At 37.1% G+C, this 21,855-nt stretch overlaps 1 protein-coding gene across 1 annotated transcript; it reads left to right on the top strand.

Annotated features, from left to right (window-relative positions):
- The first annotated feature begins 11,133 nt into the window (after positions 1 to 11,133).
- On the top strand, positions 11,134 to 16,167 carry LOC145776094 (hydroxylysine kinase-like). The gene is made up of 5 exons (XM_082587500.1): positions 11,134 to 11,323; positions 13,522 to 13,632; positions 13,792 to 13,946; positions 14,844 to 15,033; positions 15,698 to 16,167. The coding sequence occupies exons 1-5, from the start codon at positions 11,134 to 11,136 to the stop codon at positions 16,165 to 16,167; spliced, it is 1,116 nt and encodes a 371-aa protein (XP_082443626.1).
- The last annotated feature ends 5,688 nt before the right edge of the window (positions 16,168 to 21,855 follow it).

Here is a 21,855-nt window from a genome sequence, read left to right as displayed (position 1 = left end):
ATACATTGTCGCTTTTGAGAGATATTTATAATCCTATGATGTATCGCATATTATCACGTCGGTTGCATAGCCGAGTGTGAGAGCCCTGGAACGGCAAAAGAAAAGGGCGCCGGTTCGACACCGCTCAAGAGCATGCGGTCGTGTCTTTGGCAGAACAACTTAAAGGCATGCCTGAAGGTGGACACTGAACACGAAGATTGGCTTACTTGCCTTCCCGTCTACTTAATCTAAATCTTCAACCACTAGGTGTAAGCCTGGATACGACAAACAAAACTTGGGTGTCAAAGCAAAAGGGATCAATTTAAAGCAAAAGAGTTTTGTGTCGAAGCGAAATTAAGTTTTTCAAAATGTTTTCAACATACATACTTCATGCATACTTTCATTTTGAATAACCTTTTCCGAAAGTTGAAATTTTTTTCCAGTTCTAAAAACTGAATGCCTTAATACAAAAAATGTGTAAAACTTTCTGCTTAATAGTTTGTTTGCAAAGATCTTTTTGAACTCTACACAAGAACAGATTCCTGAATATTCATCTTAGTTGTCATAGTCTAAGTTTGCAATATTTGTCACCAAGCATACTACAATAAGTTATAACAAACATGCGCATGTAAGAATTTTAAAATAACAACAAAAAACTCTAAATTTTTCGTCTTTCCCTGGACCTGCAAAAGCGGAGTCCAGGGAACCCATGCTAACAATCCGTCACTTATGCCATTATTTGATAAATTTATTTTTTTACAATATTTCAGAGTGGAAGCAACAATTGGCAACAAATACAATGTGCTGAAAATTATTTAAAAATTTTTTTGACAAACGTAGTAAGTTCAATGAATTAGAAACTTGGCGGTATAACAGCAACACAAAAAAAAAATAAAAAAGATTAAAAATACGCATGCACATTGCACAATTGCACAACTGTAGAATATTGATTTTTTTAATTCCTAAATTAGTAAGGTCCTTTTCAAACTCAAAATTTTAAGCCATCTACTTTAGCAGTAGGGTAGTAAAAAAAATACTTTGAAAAAAATCTAAACCCGAATCTTGAATCATTGTAGTGAACTGTCTTTGCTCTTTGACCTATATTGGAAATAACAACGTTAAGGTTTTCCCGATGTCGTTTGGGAAACAAGACTTCATTTGAATTAAGAACACTTGAAAACTCATATCATGCTCATGCATATATCATTTTCCATCACAAAGACGACAAATTGAGAATTTTGCAGTGTGGCCTACACCTTCAATTGGACTGTTTGAAACAAAAACATTGCGAATATTTTTTTATTTTGATCAGTAGCCTATTATTTCTTACTTTCACACGTTCCTTAATTTACGTAGACCTACATACTTTTCCATTTTTTTATTATTTTAGTTGGAATGTCTTTTAAGCAGCCTATCCGTATTGTCTAGATCTGGGGTTCCCAACCTGGGGGCCATGGCCCCCTAGTGGGCCATAAGCCTTTTTCAAGGGGCCATGGAAAAATTTGAAAAATAATAATTTTTTGATGTAAGTCCACTCCAACACTATATAACAAATAAAATAAATTAAAAATTTAATAAAAACATTTGTACATTTTGCCCAAATCTTCATGAAATGGTCTTTACCGGTTACTGTATAAACAAGTTTTTTAGTTAAAATGACTTTTCTTAATTTTTTCAAAAGGTTGAAAAAAATAAGGGGGCCATTGATTTTTCAAAATTTTCAAAGTGGGCCACGGTGTAAAAAATGTTGAGAACCCTTGGTCTAAATGGGTCTAAATGCTAACGCCATCGAGGAGATACTTTAGGCCTGATAACAACGAGAAGTCCACGCCTCACACACGTCCCCATAAAAAAGATTACTTCAAGGAGAAAGAAATTGCTGGTAATTAAAACAAAAAAGATCTGGAATGGATGCAAACGCAATAGAATCACAATAGGAGATCACTAGATCACAACGAAAAGATACAAGGTGCTTTCTTCCATTTTCAACCCCCCCTTTTTTCTTAGAATAATTGCGATCCGGTAATATAGGGATAAGTGGGGGTACCATTATAATCTACGAAGGTCGTCGATAGAAAGCTGAAAAGACACAGTAGGCTATAGCTAAAAAGTCTTAGTGATTACAAAATGACAGTAAAAACACCAAAACATTATCAATGCGTTAGAAACCTGTACTGATTGGTTGACATATCACGTAGGCCAGGGGTCCGCAAATACTTTTTGGGGCGACCCAAAAAACAATCCTTCGGAATCTTCGCTGAACAAACGTTTTAGAAGCATATGATTTTGAGCAAAATATTTTGTAATTTAATATCAATTTCAATACGGTCGTCCCCGCTTAGTAAACCCACATCGGGACTGGACGATTTTGGGCTTATTAAGCGGGGGACAATTTTCTACCACTCCTATACCTTCAGTAATCAGTAATTCCGGAATGAACCAAATTGGGCTTAATAAGCCGGTGGACCTATTAACCGTGGGCTTCGTCGTTGTCGTGTGAGCCTCTGGGGCCGAGGGTCCATCCTTTTACCACCCCAGATTCACGATGTTCCCAGACTACACTGAAAGGCTACTAGAGAGCAGCCAGTCTTCGGTTTCATCATCCATGACACGCAGACCTTCCACTCTGTTAGGTGGCTTGAAGATGGTACAGTCATTGATGATATGGTCAGCGGTCTGTTCCTCGGCACCACATTCACAGGAGAAGGAATAGACCATTCCTCATTGGTGCATGGTTGAGCGGAAAAGCCCGACGCCCATACGAAGACGGTTGAGGCGCACCCCTGTCTGCCTTTGTAGTGTTAGGCCGATGGGGCATGTGTCGGCGTCGGAGATGAACGAATGAAGTTTGGTGGTACTTGACTTCCAGTCAGAATTCCATTTATGGTCTGCGCATTGCCCAAGTAGCCGCAGAGATGTCTTGTTCATCAGCTCCGTTGATCAGTAGTTGAGCGGCTGCCACGAATGGGTGTCTTGATTTCATTCGACAAGGGTGCTCGCTTGGGGGAGCAGAGATCTTGTAGTGGAGAATATGTTAGGCTCCAGTGCCCGTCGGCTGGGAGACAGAGTAGCTTCTTCACGACGAAGCTCAGCGGGTTGGATGCCAGCGAAAATGGGGAGATTGTCCAATGGTGTGGGACGCAGGAATCTGGTCACTGTGCACAGGGCGTTGTTTTAATGGCAGTGTCGATGTTGTGGCAGTGAGCACTGTGGTACCAAACAGGTGCACAGTGCTCTGCTGAAGGGTAGACAAGGGCTAAGGTTGCTATACGGAAAGTGTCAGCCTTCGCCCCCAGCTGGAGCCTGCCAGGCGCTTGAGTAGCGCAGCGCCGGATGTCAGTTTCTTGCGCAGTGACACCAAATGGTGGTGGCATGTGAACGATCTGTCCAGTATCACTCCAAGATATTTTGGTTCGGGGCAGAAGGACAGAGGTTTTCCATTGTTCTGAACATGTAGCTCACGATCAGCTTCCCGATGGTGTAGGTGGAAAGCTGCTGCCACAGTTTTGATTTCGCTGAGTTTCAGTCGCCAGTTCTGGAGATAAGCTGAAAGAGTTTTCATGTCCTGGCTCAAGGTGTCTTTTAGACTTTATAACCGTAGGCCTAATAAGCGGGGACTACTGTACTGCAATCGAAAGTATAAATTTTTTTGTACAAAATTGTACGAAACTCAGCACATCAAAGAGTGTATGATTGTATTTACTTTTGTCATACAAGTTATACTGATAGTAAATTTGAACTGTTTTGCGACCCACTGTGGATGGTCTCGCGACCCAATTTTGGGTCGCGACCCACTATTTGCGGACCCCTGACGTAGGCCACGGCACTACAAAGCAGCGCCAGCGATTAATGGATCCTTGCACAGTTTTAAGGCAACCGCTGGTTGTAACTTAATACTTTTGAGTTTTGACTGATAAAACGGCTAAATTACAATACAAGTGAAACGACTTACAGGTAATTGTAGAGAAAGTTGCTTGTACGTGGATAACAGCAGAACTATGTTGTTGAGTTTTGCAGTTTTAGCCTTTAGTTCTTGTCTTACTCTGGTAGCTTGAAGCTTTGCAAGGACAGATTGTTTATTTAACGTTTGTTGCTTATAAATCAATGTAACAATTTTCAGTTTTTAAGCGGAAACGCGACGACGTTGGGTGGCAAGCGCAGGGTTGTTGTGAGTTATGTAAGATGCTTTGCCTTCATGGTTTCTGTGATATCTGCTTTGTAGTGTTGTGTCTGTGAAACTGACTTCACCCTTAATGATTTCCAGACAACAAATCATCGTTTTTTTACGTCTGCAGACGTTGAATCAAAACGACCGATTTGTTGTTTGGGATTGTTATGTTAGCAACAGGCAGCGTGACAAAAACGTTCGAAGCCATTTGCCTTGAGCTATGAAGTCACCTGATACAAAGCTGACCGAGGACGTTTCAAGGACGTCTGGACATCCAAAGGAATAGTGTGGTGCTTCTGGAATAACAAAAGGCAAGTGATAGATGATTTTTCAGATATTCCAAAAATTTTAAACCATAAGGCATAAAAATTTTAAACCTAACTGCTTAACTTATTTTGTTAGGCTGTAACATTATGCAGTTTTCATTTATCCTTTTGAAGCTAAACAAACCATCTCACATGATATATTATTACCGATGACAAAAAAAAAAAAAAACTCAGGAACCTTTTTACTTTATCCATTCTCTTAATCCTTAGCTTAGCTTTCAACCAACCCTATTTTATACATACCTTTTTGTTTTTCAATTCTACGTTTAAATAATACATGTTATTAAAACCAAAATGTAACTATTGCATGAAAACAATCAGAAAAAATCAAAAATTTATTAAATGTTTAACTTGTCCCATTGAAGTTCATGTTAAATGTTGTAAAAAAAGTGCAAATTATCATGACACACAAAATTGGACATGTACCTTGTGCAGTGACTGGATTCCCCCTTTTGTCCATCTATCCAACACCGAATTAGCTACACTGGTTGGAAGCCACAGTGTATCAAATCTTACCTTCAAGCCTGACTATCTGAATGATATGTTTGCTAGCACATCTTACACAAGCAACAATGACATAGATGACCTTTTTATGCCTAATATATCTGAAACATATGTAGACTCAACAACTGTCAATAAACTAAAAATGGACTGCTCACTAGGGCCAGTCTTCACTTCATTATGTATCAATGCTCGGTCTATTGTTAATGTAAAAAATTTCACCAAACTTGAGGCCCTGTTGATGTCTATAAATATCAGTCCTGATTTAATTTCTGTAGTTGAAACATGGGTTCAGCCTAATTCAAAAGGTCCTTACTTAAACCTACCGGGCTATACATTCATATCAAATGCTCGAATTAACAGTCGCGGTGGAGGAGTAGGAATATACTTAAAAAGTGATATTATGTATACCAAGCGTGATGACCTAACCATTATGAAAGAAAAAGTATTTGAGTCTATTTTTATTGATATTTTTGTTGGTGGTAAACAAGTGACCTGTGGTAGCATTTATCGAGCACCTGCATTGGATGCTAAGTCAAATTTGGAATTTCTTGATATGCTTAGTGAGTGCATGAATAACATAGGTACATCAAAACAATGCTACATAATGGGAGATTTTAATTATAATTTATTGGATTATGAAAACATCAATGTAGGCAATTTTACAGACTTGATGTTCTCAAATTCTTTTTACCCACTAATTAATAAACCTACTAGAATAACTGACACCAGTGCAACAGTCTTAGATCAAATATGGTCCAATGTGCAAACAGGTAATGAAAGTCGGTGTGGAATTCTAATTAATGCAATCTCAGACCACTTTCCAGTTATGCATTGTACAAATATTGGAAAACCCTCAGTTACATGTCATCAATATACCAGATCATTTAATCTCTCAAACATACAAAATTTCTCAAATGCTCTGGAAAATATGGACATCACTTGTTGCTTAAATCAAACTGATGCTGATGAAGCTTATGAGTCATTCATAGGAGAATATACTAGTCAATTTAATAAGCATTTTCCTTTACAAAAAACACCTTTAAAAAAGAATAATTCTTGGTTTGATAGAGAACTACTACATCTATTACGAAGAAAAGAGCGTTTGTTTAAAAAGTACATAGCAAATAAAACTGTTCACTCCAAAAAGAACTACACCTCTGCAAGAAACTTATACTTCCATACAGTTCAACAAAAAAAGAAGGAATTTTATAAATCTAAATTTGAAAAGCAAAAGTTTAATATGAAAGCTACTTGGCAAACAATCAACAATCTATTAGGTAAATCCCAGTCTAAGACTAACCATGGCATCAAAATAAATGATAGTACAGTCATTGACAGATTAACTATTGCAAATCACTTTAATGATCACTTTTCCTGTGCTGCCCATTCCCTTACAAAAAAAATTCCCAAATCAAATACAATATTTTCAACATATCTCGATTCTCCATGCTCTGAGACAATTTATATTTATCAAACTACTTTGAATGAAATTAACAATATTATTCATGCTATGCCAGCAAAAACTAGCAGTGGCATCGATGAAATACCATCCATAGTTGTAAAGTCAACCCCAAACAATATACTGCATGCTTTAACTCATATATTTAACTTATCTTTAACGAGTGGAAAAATCATAAATACATTTAAGTTGGGGAAGGTGATACCTATCTTTAAAAAGGGTAGCTGCAAAGATTCAAACAACTACAGACCAGTCAGCCTACTTCCTGTCTTTTCAAAGATATTAGAAAGAATCATGTACAACAGATTATACTCGTTTTTAATTAGACATAAATTTTTCTATAACAATCAATTTGGTTTCAGAAAAAATCATTCCACAAGCCATGCTGCTTCAATGCTAATAGAAAGTATCACCAGTATACTAAACGACAACCATCTTGCATTAGGAATCTTTCTTGATTTATCTAAAGCATTTGACACCATCGACCATAAAATATTGCTAGCTAAATTATATCATTTCGGAATAAGAGGCGTGGCCTATGATTGGTTCATGAGTTACCTGAGTAATAGAAAACAAAGAGTTGTTTTCAATGGCACACTATCTTCTAACGTTAACAACATATCTTTGGGTGTCCCACAAGGGTCTATCTTAGGCCCTCTTCTATTCCTGATTTATGTAAATGACTTCCCTAACTGCCTTCAACACGGAACTGCAATTATGTTTGCAGATGACACCACCATTATATATAAAAATAAAACCGTTTCTGCTGTATATGATATTGCAAATCAAGAGCTTGTATCCATAGATCAATGGCTATCAACAAATCGATTGTCTCTAAATGTCACCAAAACCAAACATATATTATTTTCAAGTCAAGGAAGCAAGACACTATCAAACAACCCACCCTTAAATATTCGAAAAAACAACATAGAACAAGTTGCCTCAATAAAGTTTCTGGGAATAATTGTAAACGAGCATTTGTCATGGAAATCTCATATGGAAATCTTGCTTCAAAAAATAAGATCAACACTCTGCGTGACAAAAAAAATTAAGCCTTTCCTAAACAAACAAGCACTTCTCTCCATTTACCATTCCTTAGTTGAGAGCCAGATATTATATTGTATCTCAACATGGTGTCATGAAAACAAAACTACATTGCAAAAGCTACAACGTACATGCAATAACTTTCTTCGTACTGTATTTAACATTGACCGCAGAGAAAGCGTAAAAGGTGTGATGGAACTCAATAATTTAAAATCAATTAACCACATGAAAACTACAGAGATTGCAACTTTCATGTTTAAATATTCAAAAAGGCTACTTCCCACAACATTCAATGATATACTTATGTGTAAACAATCAAGTAGCCTAACAACAAGAAGTAATTCTCCTTATATTCCGATATATTGTAGAATTAACACTTGCAAACAATCAATACGGTACATGGGGCCAACAGTTTGGAACAAGCTTCCCCCCACTATAAGAAATGAATGTAAAACTGTAAAAGGCTTTAAATCAAAAATGAACAAGTTAAATCTTTCTTAAAATGATCCTATCTAAGTATTACTTGCACCAAACATACTAATATTTTTTTTTGCCCAGAAATGATAGGCCAATGTGTGTAGATTCATTAGCAAAATAGTATGGTTGTAAGTACTCCTACTGGCCTTCTGGTTCTTGTGTTTTTTGTCCACAGAAGTTCTACAGAGTCTTCAGAAGTTTTTCCATCCTCTTCGACCAATCGCCATCTTTCGGTGAAGCGGTGGCCATGTGCTCCAACCAGTTGCTTTTATATATATCAATATCTTGGACTGGATCGTCATGCTATTGTCTGATTATTTATCTATTTTTCTAACATGCCAAATTGGATTTCTTTATCACTTTTGTTATGGTTTAACGTGTAAAACATATACACGGTAACCCAAATTTATCATATTACTGTGACATGCCACTACTACATCCCAGCTGGCGATCCCTGACGTTTTTGCATTAATTCAACGTTTGCTAACGTTGGATCAGTGTGGAAGTGACGAGTTTAGCTGACTGGGGTTTAAAATTATCGCTTTATCAACGCAACTTTTATCAAAGCACGCTTGATATCTGCAAGACATAACTTCCTTGGGTAAAATTGAATTTCCGCAAGATGATGATGTTGTTTTTGCTAGTTTGTTTTATTTGTTTTTGTCATTGTTTTCAGTGTCGTCAAGTTATAGCCTATCTATTTTGTGAGTCGTGCAAGGCCTATGGTGCGTTGCGCTTGAAATGGCTTTGCCCGTGGTAGGATTTCTTTGTGGGGTTTTCTTTGCCTGCCTTGCTCTTCTTGCTATGAGCTAAACGCATCAAGACGTGTTCCCCTTAAGACCATCAGCACTCTTGATAACGCACCATGGCCGATCTTCATAGCAACTGTCCATACTGATCTTAAATATATCAGCTAAAGCCATGTGGGCTAATAAAGCTATAGCCTAAATTTATTTGTTTTTGTTTTTTTAACATTTTCTTTTTTTTTTATTTTCTTTGTATATCTTAAATTTTTCTGAAGGTGTTGCGACCGTGCCAAATTTTTTTTCAACTCAATAACTTACTTCGGTCACAAGCACGTTTTTAACGTTCGCGTTTTGTCGCTTCTACCTTTTTCTCGACCTTTGCTATGTTGACGTGTATTGTTTTGATATGATGGTCAGAAATAAAAAAACAACTGAACTGAACTGAACTGAACTGAACTGAACTTTTTAGTTTTATGCCAAGTGTGCAAGCACTGTGACTTTGAGCACTGCAACTGTGACTAAGCACTGTAACCATGGTACTGCGCATAGTATTTTGCAGCATCTTATTACCTAGTACTTTGAAACAAGGTTAGTGCAGTTGAGTCAAGGTACTGTCTGTAGCCCCATCTAAAATGTAACGGTAGCTTGTTTTCAAAGTCTACTTTTTTCACAATAGTTATCAAGGTAGGCAACTTTACAAGTTATCCTGTTTGAGAAAGGCAGCTGCAATTGCACAGAAGCCTATATTGCTTAGATTTGTTCTTGCATGCCACTGATCAACACTGAGATTGCAAAAGTGTAAAAATAATTGCAGATTGTGGGGCCATCGAAACTATAGGCTTTCACAGACCGTGTCGTTTTTTTCATATTTAATCTACTCTGTAAACACATTGCTACTTCAAATTTTTCATATTGCTTTTCGTAAGAAAAAATGTAATTGGGTCTTTTTAAAGTTTTCTATTCGGTAAGCCGATGACAGTATCTGAAAGTTCTACTGTATAACTAAAACCGTAGGCCCAAACTATGCCCAAGTACATGCTCTGCCCCTTAACTGTTGCTAAATCTAAATTGTACTTCATTGCAAAACGGTAACGCAATATAAAAGATAGCTGTTTATTAAACTAATTATGGCTATCCCTCGTCTTCGAGGATGATGGTCTTCTTTTATGCGAAGACGCCTGTGCGTGGGTTGATTAACGTGGGTTTGGTGGCGCACACGCAACAAGCACACATAAACTTGACAAGGCCATCAGCTTTGTCCAATGGCAAGGCAAGCCAAGACGATTGGAGATGGTGACATGCTGCACTGCTGCAGCCTTTATAGTCGTTGAGCCTAATATAAAATATGTAAAGCTAAGCGTTGTTAAAAGGAGTAAAACAATGTGCTTGAAACTAAATTTGCAAACGTGGCACGAGTTGAGAGAAGAACGAAGGGGATGAAAGTAGATTACATAAATTAAACATTATTTAACATAACTACACAATCCGGTAGTATCCGTCGAACACTAACCACCAGGCGGAAATCAACTGGGCAAACGTTGACAAGTCCGCAATGTTTTGATTAGAGGATATTTTGGCCTGTAGCTACCAATGGAGACTTTGGCACCCTGTCTATATGAAGCAGAAAGTATATGATCAGCCGAATGGGGGGACTTGGAACCAAAACAGTAAGCACTCCAAACAAGACACATCTAAGTAAAGATTAAGCTACTTCAAAGGAAACTACAAATAACTTCATCAAAAAAAGAGGTAATTTCCCTACCTGAAGGAATAGCTTGTTTTTAAAAAAATGTAATTGATGCCAACGTCGATATCACAATGGGACGCGAAAGAATACAGGGTTGTCGTACAGTAGCCTAGTCAGTATCTAGATTTGACAGGCGTAAATTCGCCACCAAGGAATCACGGAAATGTAAGTAAATCTAGACGTATCCACTCCATGATGTGCCTAAAGTGAACACCCGTTACGTGGCTTCAAAGTACACTTTTCCAATAGGCTACATTACCAATTTCTCTTCCTGACATCAGCAATTCAGCATGTAAATTGTTTTGGTTTCTTTAGGCGGGTTTTCTTTCTGCAGTCATCATTGAGATAATAGAAAAATCACAGATTAAGAGTATTTCAGCTCATTATGGTATGCATGTGTTTTAGCACATATTACACTTACACATAAGCATTGAAAGCTGACAATTTTAACGCTTGACTTTCTAACGGGGGTTCGTTCCCGTCTCATACCCCAACAATTATGACGTCAAAACAACTTTGTAGCAAAAAATTGGTGTTCATTGTGTGGAAGCAGAAACCATCATCTTGCCGAGTACGTGCGTCGTGCAGGCTCAACACTAAAAACAGGCACTCGGCACTTTGTATTTCAAAAGTGCTGTTGCTGATATGCAGTAATTGATTCCAAGTTCTATGGTTAAAATAATATGTTGTCCACAGTTGAGATGTTTAGACACGGTATAATTAAAGATATTATCTTTCGTGCTTACGGGATTAAATGCATTGATATAAAACCACTGCCCGGGCATTTGGACAAGAACTTTTGGTTAAAAGATGCTTGTGACAACAAGGAGTACGTTTGCCGACTAAAGCAGCAATCGGAATGGCAAGATCCAGGTAAAAGTTATTTTGAGTAAATAAACTTAGAAATGAATTTTTGTCATCAGAAAAGATATATATTGTCGTAGGTTGTGCTGCCTAATGCCGGGTTGGTGAAAATTTAGATCTAGTAGGCGTGAAAGCAAGCTGGCAGTCAATAAGTGTTAAACTGAAACAGAAAGGCTTGCGACTTTTGCTAGTGAAACATAGCCAAGTTCAAAATTCATAGTGTGGTTTTGAACTGGTTGCTTTTTATGCCTGCTTCATTAATTCTTACAAATTTGTTGCCATAAAGTTACTCATTCAAAACAGTAAGAAATATCAGTTCTGCTATTTAATGTGTTCTCAATTAGGGCTTTGCAAAGCAGTCGGTGTCAGCGCAGCCGCATATATTGTTGCTATGAATGCGATGTATAACAGAAAAATATCGACAAAATCCACCTAGATTACAGGGGTTCTTAACCTTTTTTGTCTAGTTTACCCCTTGCCGAATGAAAAAAGTAAAATTTACCCCCACCGTTTTGGTGTCCCCTTGTGATGTCATCGTGTCCAGTCAACCATGCGAAAAATGCAAAACATCCTTTTTTGTTTGGTTTTACTGTACCTCGACAAATATCAAAAATAAGCTGTTTATTTGCCGAAGACACGATTTTTCTTGACGGGGTCCTGTGAAAAATAATGTCTACTCAAATGTCCTAAATAACTACAGTATGATAAAAGCACACAAGAATGTTTGTTTTTTTCTTTTATTAATAACTGACACGCAATTTCAACAGTCAATCAGTGAGACTTTTGTGCTTGCTTTCCACGAATAATTTTGGAGATTCTTGGAATAGTCGTTGAAAGAGCTACTCGCATGTCTTCTTTGGGAACTAAGCGAGATCGATGTTTTGTTTTAATAGTCAACAATGAAGAGAACCCTGCTTCACACAGATAAGTAGTTGAAAAAGATATAATAACTTCAAATGCACGCTTAGTCAGCGTAGGAAACTCTTCGACTCATCCACATCAAAACTTGAAAAAGTCACCATTGCATGATAAGAATTAGGAACAAAGCGTTGTTGAACATTGAAGATCAATCAATTCATCTTTGCAAAGATCATCGTCAGCAATAAGTTACTTTCTAACTTGGCTTCGAAGGGATGAGTTATTAAAAGAGCAGTAGGCTACTGTTAAACCTTTCACCTTCGAAGTAACCGTCAAAGTTGTTTTTTTAAGGCGGCAAGGTGCTGGCATATTTCGACTTTGAGGTCAGAAATCTCGTTGCGACTTCTACTGACTTTCCAATCATCAAATGTTGGAAAATTTGCGTAAATTCCTTTTTAAACTCTTCTACTCCACAAATCTAATTTTGTCTGAAAGCCCTGAATTTTATCATGTACATCTATAATGGTAACACTTTTTTCTTGCATTTGCATATTGAGCTGGTTCAAACTTGAAAAAATGTCTTTCAAATAAGCCAATGCACCAATAAATTTGTTGTCGCCAAAGTGCTTACTCAGCGGGGATTTGCGTTCTCGAAGAAAAATCTCGATTTCACCACGTAGTTATGTAAACTCGAGACAAAACAAGACCCCTACAGAGCCACCAAACTTCGGTATGATAAAGGCAAACAGAGCGTTCTGATCACAAACCACTTTAAAAAGACAATGATTAAGAGCACGTGCCCTGATAAAATTAACGCATTCAACCACATGCTTCAATACTGCTTTCAAATATTCTGGAAGGGTTTTACTTGCCAGTGCATGTCGATGAAGGGCACAGTGAGTAGAAATGATGTTCGGTGCGCTTTTTTTCACCAGGTTGTGTACAGTAAAAATGTAGCACACACACGCTGCTGAAATGAAACTGGTAGTAGTCTACTTGCGTGGAGATAAAAAAAAAGACGAAAACTTACATTAAGCATAAACTTAAATCAAAATCGAGTGCAACCTTACTAGTTTTTAATAACTGAAAAAATAAAGTTTTCTTTAATTTATGATTCAGTAAATTTACCCCCTCGGTAGGTGAAATCTACCCCCAGGGCCCAGGGGGTAAATTTACCCTCGGTTAAGAACCCCTGACCTAGAATGTTGTGTATAGTAAAACAATTTTGTATCAGACTCGAACGTTATTCCAAGAAGCTCGTCATCTTAACTTATTGCAACTGTCACACTTGTTCTAGTTATATCTACGCATTACACTATGACTATATTATTATTATCATCGCTTTTCAGTTCTCGAACAAGGCACAGATCGAGTGATTGAACATTTACATTCAAATGGATTTTTTGTTCCACATGCGATCAAAACCACAGATGGACACCACAGATGCACACACAGCATAGGTGAGAAAATAACGATATTTGCTTCATCATTGTCTTTGTATTTGAAATTTGAAGGCTACGGGTTCTAGATGTGAGAAGAAAAGTGAACAACTTCTGCAAAACTAGAGAGAAGATGCGTTGAACTAGAAAGAAGACATCAAACTTTGTTGTTCACTGCAGACGATGCGAACGGGAAGCCATCATTGCAACGCGTACGTTTAGCAGAATATCTTCCAGGAAAGTCGATTTTGGAAAACGAATTAAATTCTCAAGAAATTGTGAATATATCTTTTGATGTTGGTTTGTTAACTGGTCGCTTGGCTAAACACATGGCGGTAAGTTGCAATTGTTCAATAACTGACCGGCTATTGCAAAACTTCGCATAAGCATTTTCTGGTCAAACTAACGGCTGCGTCAATTCGTCGGAGTTCTCCATGACAATAAAATATGAAAATTGATGCCACAGACCACAGTGCTTCTGTTGAAATATAACCGCACGGCCGCAACTTGTTGATCTTCATCTGGACTTATTAGAAACTTAAATCATAGGTTATAAAAGATGCAAAAGTTTTACAATTGATTTTCCAACGCAAGCAATCTTCTGCTCCTGATAGTCACTCCCCTGTCAACAGTATAAGAACTTAGAGTCTTAGACCTACATCACTTAAGAAATTAAGCCATATAGTATTCAGAATGCGCCAATATGTTTTTTGCTGCAGTATTTATATCACCTACGAGGAAAACGTGAAAATAAAAAAAAGAAATACGCTTAATCAATTTTCCAAGAGTTATTGAAATATGTGGTGCAAAAGCGTTCATACTTAACCACTGAAATTGCACTAGCACATTTGCTACACCAATAAAGACACTAAAGAACTAAAAGGATTCGCATAATCATTTACAAGTATTACTTTCTCCTTAGTACATATGGTATTTCACCGAATGCGGCCACGATCTATCATGCAACTTACAATAAATTTGCAAATAGTGCATTTAAACGTTATATTACTCTGATGAACCTATTTACTTGTAGAAAAGTCAACGCATCGTACTCTGACTAAAACCGTTGTTAGTGCCAAAATCTACCTTCTTCCTGTGATATTTTGTTGCAGAAACTAAACGAGCGTAGATGTGATTACATTTTGATGTTTGGTGCAAATGTCCGTTAATGTTTTTGCACACAGTAGTTTTTCCTGTGTGCATATTCACCATTTGCTTTATCATTGCTTTAGATGTTTTCAAATTCGTTACATTCTGAGGAAATAAGCCAAGACGATCGAATGATATGGAATACCAAAAACTTTTGCAGAATGTCCGATTTTATGGATTACGTCACCGATAGAAATCTTCATGAAAAGATTGTGGAATTAGTAGAAGAATTTAAGCGGAGAGTGCATCCTCTGTTTCCGCAGTTGCAACACGGTATGGAACTTACAGCGAAAACTGGCTTGAAAAATAGCAATAACGTAGAAACGTAGGCCCAAAAATTTACTTTCTATTCAGAGACTTTCTGCTTGGAACCCTTGTTTGAATATGGCAGCTATCACCATCCGTCGTAACGAAGACTATGCTTCAAAAATTTAAGTCTGCGTTTAGAAATAACGTCTGTGTTTCGACTGTCGAGTGTGGCAAGAATTGACAGCGATAGACACGTGCTTCGCCCATGAGGCTGGGCTCATCAGTATCGCACCACTAATTCATGTCACGTAGTTCTCAACCGCTGCTTTTGTCAGTCAACTGAATGTTTATGAAAAGTGTGAAAAGTGAAAACCTTTGTGGAAAGAAAACAACTGAACTAACTGTCGCCAAGGATATGAGCACATCAGTCGCTACGCAAGTGTAAATTTTTCAAGCCATCATCACCGCAGATATTCCAACGCCTCTACAAGTATTCGAAACTGCCAGCAATAATGTACTGTCAGAGCCTTTGTCAGTCCGAGGATAAAGATTCAAACCAAACCAAAATATATTGCATACATGCAATCACTGCGATTGGTGTAGGCCTATTTGGTATTGATGGGAGAATTCCTGCAACGTGGGTATATTTTTGTTTCGTTTTTACAAGTTTAGCTTTGTTTGCATTTAGGATATCTTCATGGTGACGTGAGCAACTCCAACATTATCATTCTTGCAAACGGACTATCGAACAATTCCAAAACTGCTCTCAATCGAGGCCTTGGGTTGATTGACTTCGAAGACTTTCAATTCGGCGCAACAATATTTGAGCTTGGGATTTGCGTTGCTTACATGATAAGCGAAGTATCTTCAATCTCTGACATAACTGCGGTAGTGAGAAATATTCTCAATGGTTTTGAAACAGTTCATTCGTTATCGAGTGCCGAAAAGTCAGTTCTGTTTTACGGAGTAACTGCTCGTCTTGCGACATCCTACGTTCAATCCCTGTACGAGGTAACTAGGAATCCGGAGAATGAGGTCTATCTTTCCAAGCAAGCCAAGAAATGTGTAAAAGTCCTTGAAGTATTGCTCGATAGAGGCGAAAAATTGACTGCAAGCGATTGGCTTCAAAATGTACAGTCGAAAAGTTTCATTTTGTAAACTTTAACAAATGTTATTTCAGTTTCGTTGACATTCGATCCTGTGAAACCGTTTGAAAAGTGCTGCTGGAAGTCATTGGCATATCCGAAACTTCGAAGTGTACTTCTTGACTGTGCGCTGAAACGCTGAAAAGCTCTTTAGTGCCATATCATGCAAAATATTCTTCTGTCATCTCAGCAGCGCGTGGTTGTTTTTAAGCAAATTTACCAACCATCTGAAGTCCAACTTCAAGCTCTCAATGTTTACTTCCTCTCACGTTGCAGTTCGGTGATTTTCTATTGATTTTAATTTCGCGTCCAGTAAAACAAAATTTTTACGATTAGTTATGAAGTAGCTTTTTACAACAGTAAGATTAAACAGATGTGTTAAAAATTTTGCAATTTTTTTTAGAACACGACCATGATTTTTAGCTCAACATTTGCTACAAAAAGAAATATTTTCAACAGCAAATGTGGTTCCTGAAACAAAAATATGATCGTCTGTATATTCATCCTTTTCGTGCAGAAAAGTCCGTGCATCTTGATAGTCGCTCATGCATTGAGTGTTGTCGCTGACACATGCCCATTGCGGAGATTAGCAGTTTATCACTGGATTGTTGCACTTGTGCCTATTATTTTTGTACTGCGCTTGTAGCATTTGCACCTGCTGAATATTAAAACTCTTTTTTTGGTATTTTATCACTTTTTGTTTCGTTCTTTCGGGAAGAACGTTCAGAACGAAATCTCCGTAACTCATAAATCTCCTTATACTCTTTTTGTAAAGTTTTCTTCTTCCAAAAGCCTGGATCAAACACGCAAGAATCGTGAGACTGCATTCGTTTAAAGCATACATTTTCCGACCTCGACTCATTTGCCATGTTCAGCAGCATTTCTTGCAGTTGGTTGGTTTGGTTTTGAATCTTCATCCTCGGACAGACAAAGCCTTGATAGGTTATTCCTGGTAGTTTCGCATACTTGTAGAGGCTCTTAACACAAGGCCGGTTCCCGAGATTGGCAGAGTGAAGTTTCCGATTGTTGAAGTGTTGTTGCTGGGGAATTATTCCATTCACCATGTGCTGCTGAATGGAGAGCAGTCCTGGAATGCGTTGCTCAAGCGCACACTCCGAGAGTCGAACAGCGCCGCGTGATCTTGAGCCCGGCGCGTAACCAAAAAAAATACATTGTTTTTCGGAACGCTACGAAATAGCAATAATAATGTTGTGCAAGCACGCAAATTTCTTTTCTGTGAAAGTATATACAAGTTTTCTGACTAATAGTTTTTTGTGCGGTTTACAAAATTTTTTTTCCGCACCGCTAGACGGTAATGCAGGATAGAAACTGCTTCAGTTTTTTTGCACTTCCGTTCACTTTAAAAAATAAATAAACAAACGAATTGTCAATTAATATTTAGTAACTTAATCAATTCAACTGTGCTAAAAAGTGCTGTCTAATTTCTAAAAAAAAATTGAAGACAGTAGCAAACGATTTCTCCAAGTGCCCCCCTAGATACCCTACTGGGCGTTTTTATGCAATAGCAGCTTTGGTGAGTAGATTGTAAAGCCACAAACTGATACTTGCTTGTCACATTGGCAATACAGAACAACAAATGCTGTTGTAGATGCATCACCACGTCCCGTTGTATCCAAAAACAAACGCTTAAATTTTCGTAAAAACATTTCGATATTATGACGATTTTGTTTTGGTGTTGGGTGCAACCAATTAATTCAACTGGAAAAAACGTATTGAGACGTTGGCTATGTGAATTAGTGACTTTCATAGTAGATTGTTGACGATTCTATCTCTAACATTTTAAACAGATTGCATCGCCATCAGATTTGACTTTGAGGAATAATAGGTAATAACCTATCCTGTTTTTTTACAAATTAGCAATAAATGATATGTTTTACGTCACGGCGTTGTATGACGACTACACATGAAATTCCATACTTCTGATGGGCTGTGAAATTTAAGTCTTTTGTGACCTACATCCCAGTAGAGTGATGTTAAACTTTATAATTTTATTCAAAAAAGAAATGAAAAAGAAATAGAAATGTTTGTTTCTTTCTATTTTTTGTAAAAGTCGCCGTTTCAATTTTGATCGTAAACTTAAGTGAAATTAAATTTAAAAAAAAGAAAACGACAAAAACTTTAAAAAATGTGGCAAAACTCTGGCAACATCGGAGTCGGCCAGTTATAAATCGAGCAGTCGGAGTAGTATAATTCGATCGTCTTGACTGTACAGCCCTGGTTAACTTAAAAGTGAAGTTTGTTAAATTGATATCCAGACAGTAAAATCCGTCAAGTTTGTCAGATCTGTACTACATTGGAAAAATCTGCTTCTTGCATCGATTAATTATCTTGATTTGTTTAAGTATTTGAGTTGAACTCACTTAAATCTCATTTATCTGCATACTAGTAAGAAAATGAGATTACGCTACAGTTAAGTAATTAGCGCATGTAGCTCGAGTAACTGTCAAAGCGTTGGTCACATATTTCAACTTTATAAAAGTGCAACGCAAAAGCCATACTGCTTATTTGTTTGTTTGTTTATTGGCCGCTGCGAAAAATATGTACAATAAATCAAAACACAATGTACAGTAAAACTGTTGAAAAGTTTACAATAAAAGCGGTTAGTTTGGTCCATTGCTTCATTATCTCGACGTCTTGGTCGAATTCCTGATTGCGTTTGAACCGTGATGGTGCAATACAAAAGTTTGCCCAGCAAAATCTTCCTTTCAACTTTGTTTCAGTTGCAATATCTGCGATCAACGCATGCCACCCAGTACGCATTGTATTTGCTTTTTTACTACATTTATGAACGTATTTTGAGCGCTCTGCTTAAAGTTTTGCCAAAAAAACTTATAATCTCTAGGACTAATCCGGTAACGCGATAGCTTAGACAGCTGCTGAGATAATCTTCGTTTTGAATGTTGAAACAGTCAAATTCTTTGCAACAATCAATTTATGAAGAAAATGTAAGGTCTGAGTCAGAACAGTGTAGTCTACCATGCAACACAAAGCCTTCCGCCAGAAGATGTCCTTGGGTGCTTGTGTGTGTTGCAATGAGCAATAAAGTGATTGTGGAAAAATATGTAATTGTTAGACTTGTAACTGGCGTGGGTGGCCATGATGCATGTAACGTGCTTTCAAGTTCAATAAAACTAATTAAAAAGTAATTGACAAAACGTTAAGACAAATCAATCATCTGTTCACTTTTATTACCAGGCTGCCAAAATTGAACATTGTTGCCACAACTATTCATACCGAATTCATAAGTCACTGGTCGGAGTCTCGCATGTTAAATATTTTGATGCAGCCACGGTTACAACCCGCAAGTGGGCTACAGAGTGTGCTTTCAAATATGTCTAAGTTGCAAAGGGTTAGTTTTGAGAAAAAGGAATTAAAAATCCATATTGCTCACAACATCACACTTGTCGTGCATCGTACAGTATGTCAGTGAAATGTGGACTTTAGCATTATTTCCATCCTTCTTTTGTCCTGTCGTCTGAATTTTATTGAAAATTTAAATCTGTCACAGAGTTAAAAATAAAACAACCATCTTGGAAAACTCGCCAGTTTTTCGAGATGAAAATATTGGAATTGCGCCAAGTTTGCATTGGAGGTTTTTTTCTGTTGTTAACTCCAGTTGGATGAAAGTGGGACAGTTTTAAAATTACACCCTTTACTAAGTCTGCAGCAAACATGCCTGCAGACACAGTCGTATACCGAAAGTTATAAAAACACAGAAAAACGTAAAAAATGCAACAACGCGAGATTCAGTGCGAAATTTACGTCTTCTTCAAGAAGAAACGTTATAATTAGGTATCAAGTTTTTAGCTGACAAAAGATTAACATATCAATAATCACAAAGCAAGTTTGTGGCAAGTTATACTTCACCTATCCAGATAACTTCGCCGCTTTAAGCGATTTTCTACGCAAGTAACAGTTCCTTGTGTCAGATTGTCTGTTGTTATTTCAGTCAGTCGTCACTTTACAACACATACTGCCAAGAAAATATTGGACCTTGACAAAGTTTTTTGTTTTTGTATTTTTCCAGGTGTATCATAAATAACGTACAAATGCGTAGAAAGACGTACTTCACCACTTAGTATCAATCGCACAGTTTATGGTTTATGTTTATGCTCTTCTATACAGTACCACTGTCAGGTTTAACGTTTTTGCAAAACATTTATACAGTTGGCCAAACTACACCTTCATAAAAAAAAAAGGCAAAAGTCGTTACATAATTTTGTTGATGAGTCTTTCTTGTTGCCAAATTTTTCGAATCTTTCATAAACTTAACTTGACCGTTGGTTGGTATTTTCAAAGATTAGAATGTTAAATCATCTTATTGTCTGTGATTGTTGTCACATGTCAGCAATTCATATTTCTGATCCATACCAATCATAAGACAAGCTGGTCTACGCTGGTGGTCTCACATAGTCAACAAATCAACTCACAAGGGATTAAACTCGTTCTAGTTTTTTTTTTTTTCTTCTGTTCAAAACTAGCGCCAAGATTAATAACAACTACGCACCTGCGTTTTATTTGCTTATATCTTATGGGAAAGGGAAAATAAAAAGTTGTAATTTTGTTTATAATTTTTAATCTCTAAATAAACCGATCACTTTTAAACTGGTCCACTTTTGGATAGGTTTTGAATAAGTAACAACAATAGATCAAATGTAAGCTTCCCAACACGCCCATCGATCCAACAAAGATATTCAAAAATTTTTAAATGCGAAAAAGCAAAAAAGTCGAACAGTCCTCAATTGTGACACACTTTTTCTTTCTTTCTAGTTTTGGTATGACATTTTGAATTTGTTTGTAAAATTTCTGTGTTTGACACCTTGACAGTTCGGAGTGTTTGTACAGTTCATAATTTTGTTAGAGAGATTACTATTTGTAGCTTCCAGTATGTTGATCTATTAGTTTTTCATATCACAAAATATTTTAGTTATTATCTTTTCAAGTTTTCAAAATGGACAAACTTCGCGTAGCGTTTAGAGTAGACTTTAGAACTTCAGCTTCGTCAGTCATGTTAAATGGATTTGCCAAAATTTACATGATGATGTTTTCAAGCAGTCCACCCATCCAATGTTGCGTATAAAGGTTGTTACGTAGAACAATAATTGAGTGCTTCAATTTTTTTTTAAATTGCTTCGTAAATCCAGGTATGAACAATATAACTGAGGCAGCAAAAGTTGCATTTTTGCGTTATTTCAACGTCTAGCGACTCAGATCTGGTACCGTTTGCAAGCTGGGAAAACTATAATTGGTGCACCCTTGGATGAATTTGTATCTGCTGTGCTTTGACTTTGAAGTATTGTCACGATTCTTAACTTGTTATGCCCAATTATGGAAAATAACAACACATACTTGCCTTGTTGACGATTTCTTGTCAGTCTCGTGAATCGTGATGTTTATGCGCTGGTTACAAAAATAATGACAATGTGAACAAAGTTGTATGTTATGTAGGTCACTACCCAGAGAGCAAAATCTGATTTAACGTCTGAAGACGTTGAATCAATGTAAAAATGATGGGTTTGCTGTCTGGATATGGAACAAACCTATCGTTGTGATTGTGGTAATGTAATGTTTGATGTGGGGTGGAGCTACTGAGGGTGTCATGATTCTGAAATGCACCAATGAAACCGAATGTGTTGTAGTTTCGTTTTCTTTGTTGCCTGTTACAGTGTTACAATATTTT

This window comes from Aplidium turbinatum, chromosome 8 (genome assembly GCF_918807975.1).
Source record: "Aplidium turbinatum chromosome 8, kaAplTurb1.1, whole genome shotgun sequence".
Taxonomy (NCBI): domain Eukaryota; kingdom Metazoa; phylum Chordata; class Ascidiacea; order Aplousobranchia; family Polyclinidae; genus Aplidium; species Aplidium turbinatum.
Note: the sequence above shows the minus strand (reverse complement) of the source record. Positions and strands in the feature narration are given on the sequence as shown.

What these genes read in the sequence shown, in the direction of transcription:
- LOC145776094 (XM_082587500.1), top strand. Translation starts at nt 11,134, where the DNA reads ATGTTGTCCACAGTTGAGATGTTTAGACACGGTATAATTAAAGATATT. An exon ending in ATCGGAATGGCAAGATCCAG is followed by an intron (nt 11,324 to 13,521) that starts GTAAAAGTTATT and finishes ATCGCTTTTCAG; the next exon opens with TTCTCGAACAAGGCACAGAT. An exon ending in GCTTGGCTAAACACATGGCG is followed by an intron (nt 13,947 to 14,843) that starts GTAAGTTGCAAT and finishes TCATTGCTTTAG; the next exon opens with ATGTTTTCAAATTCGTTACA.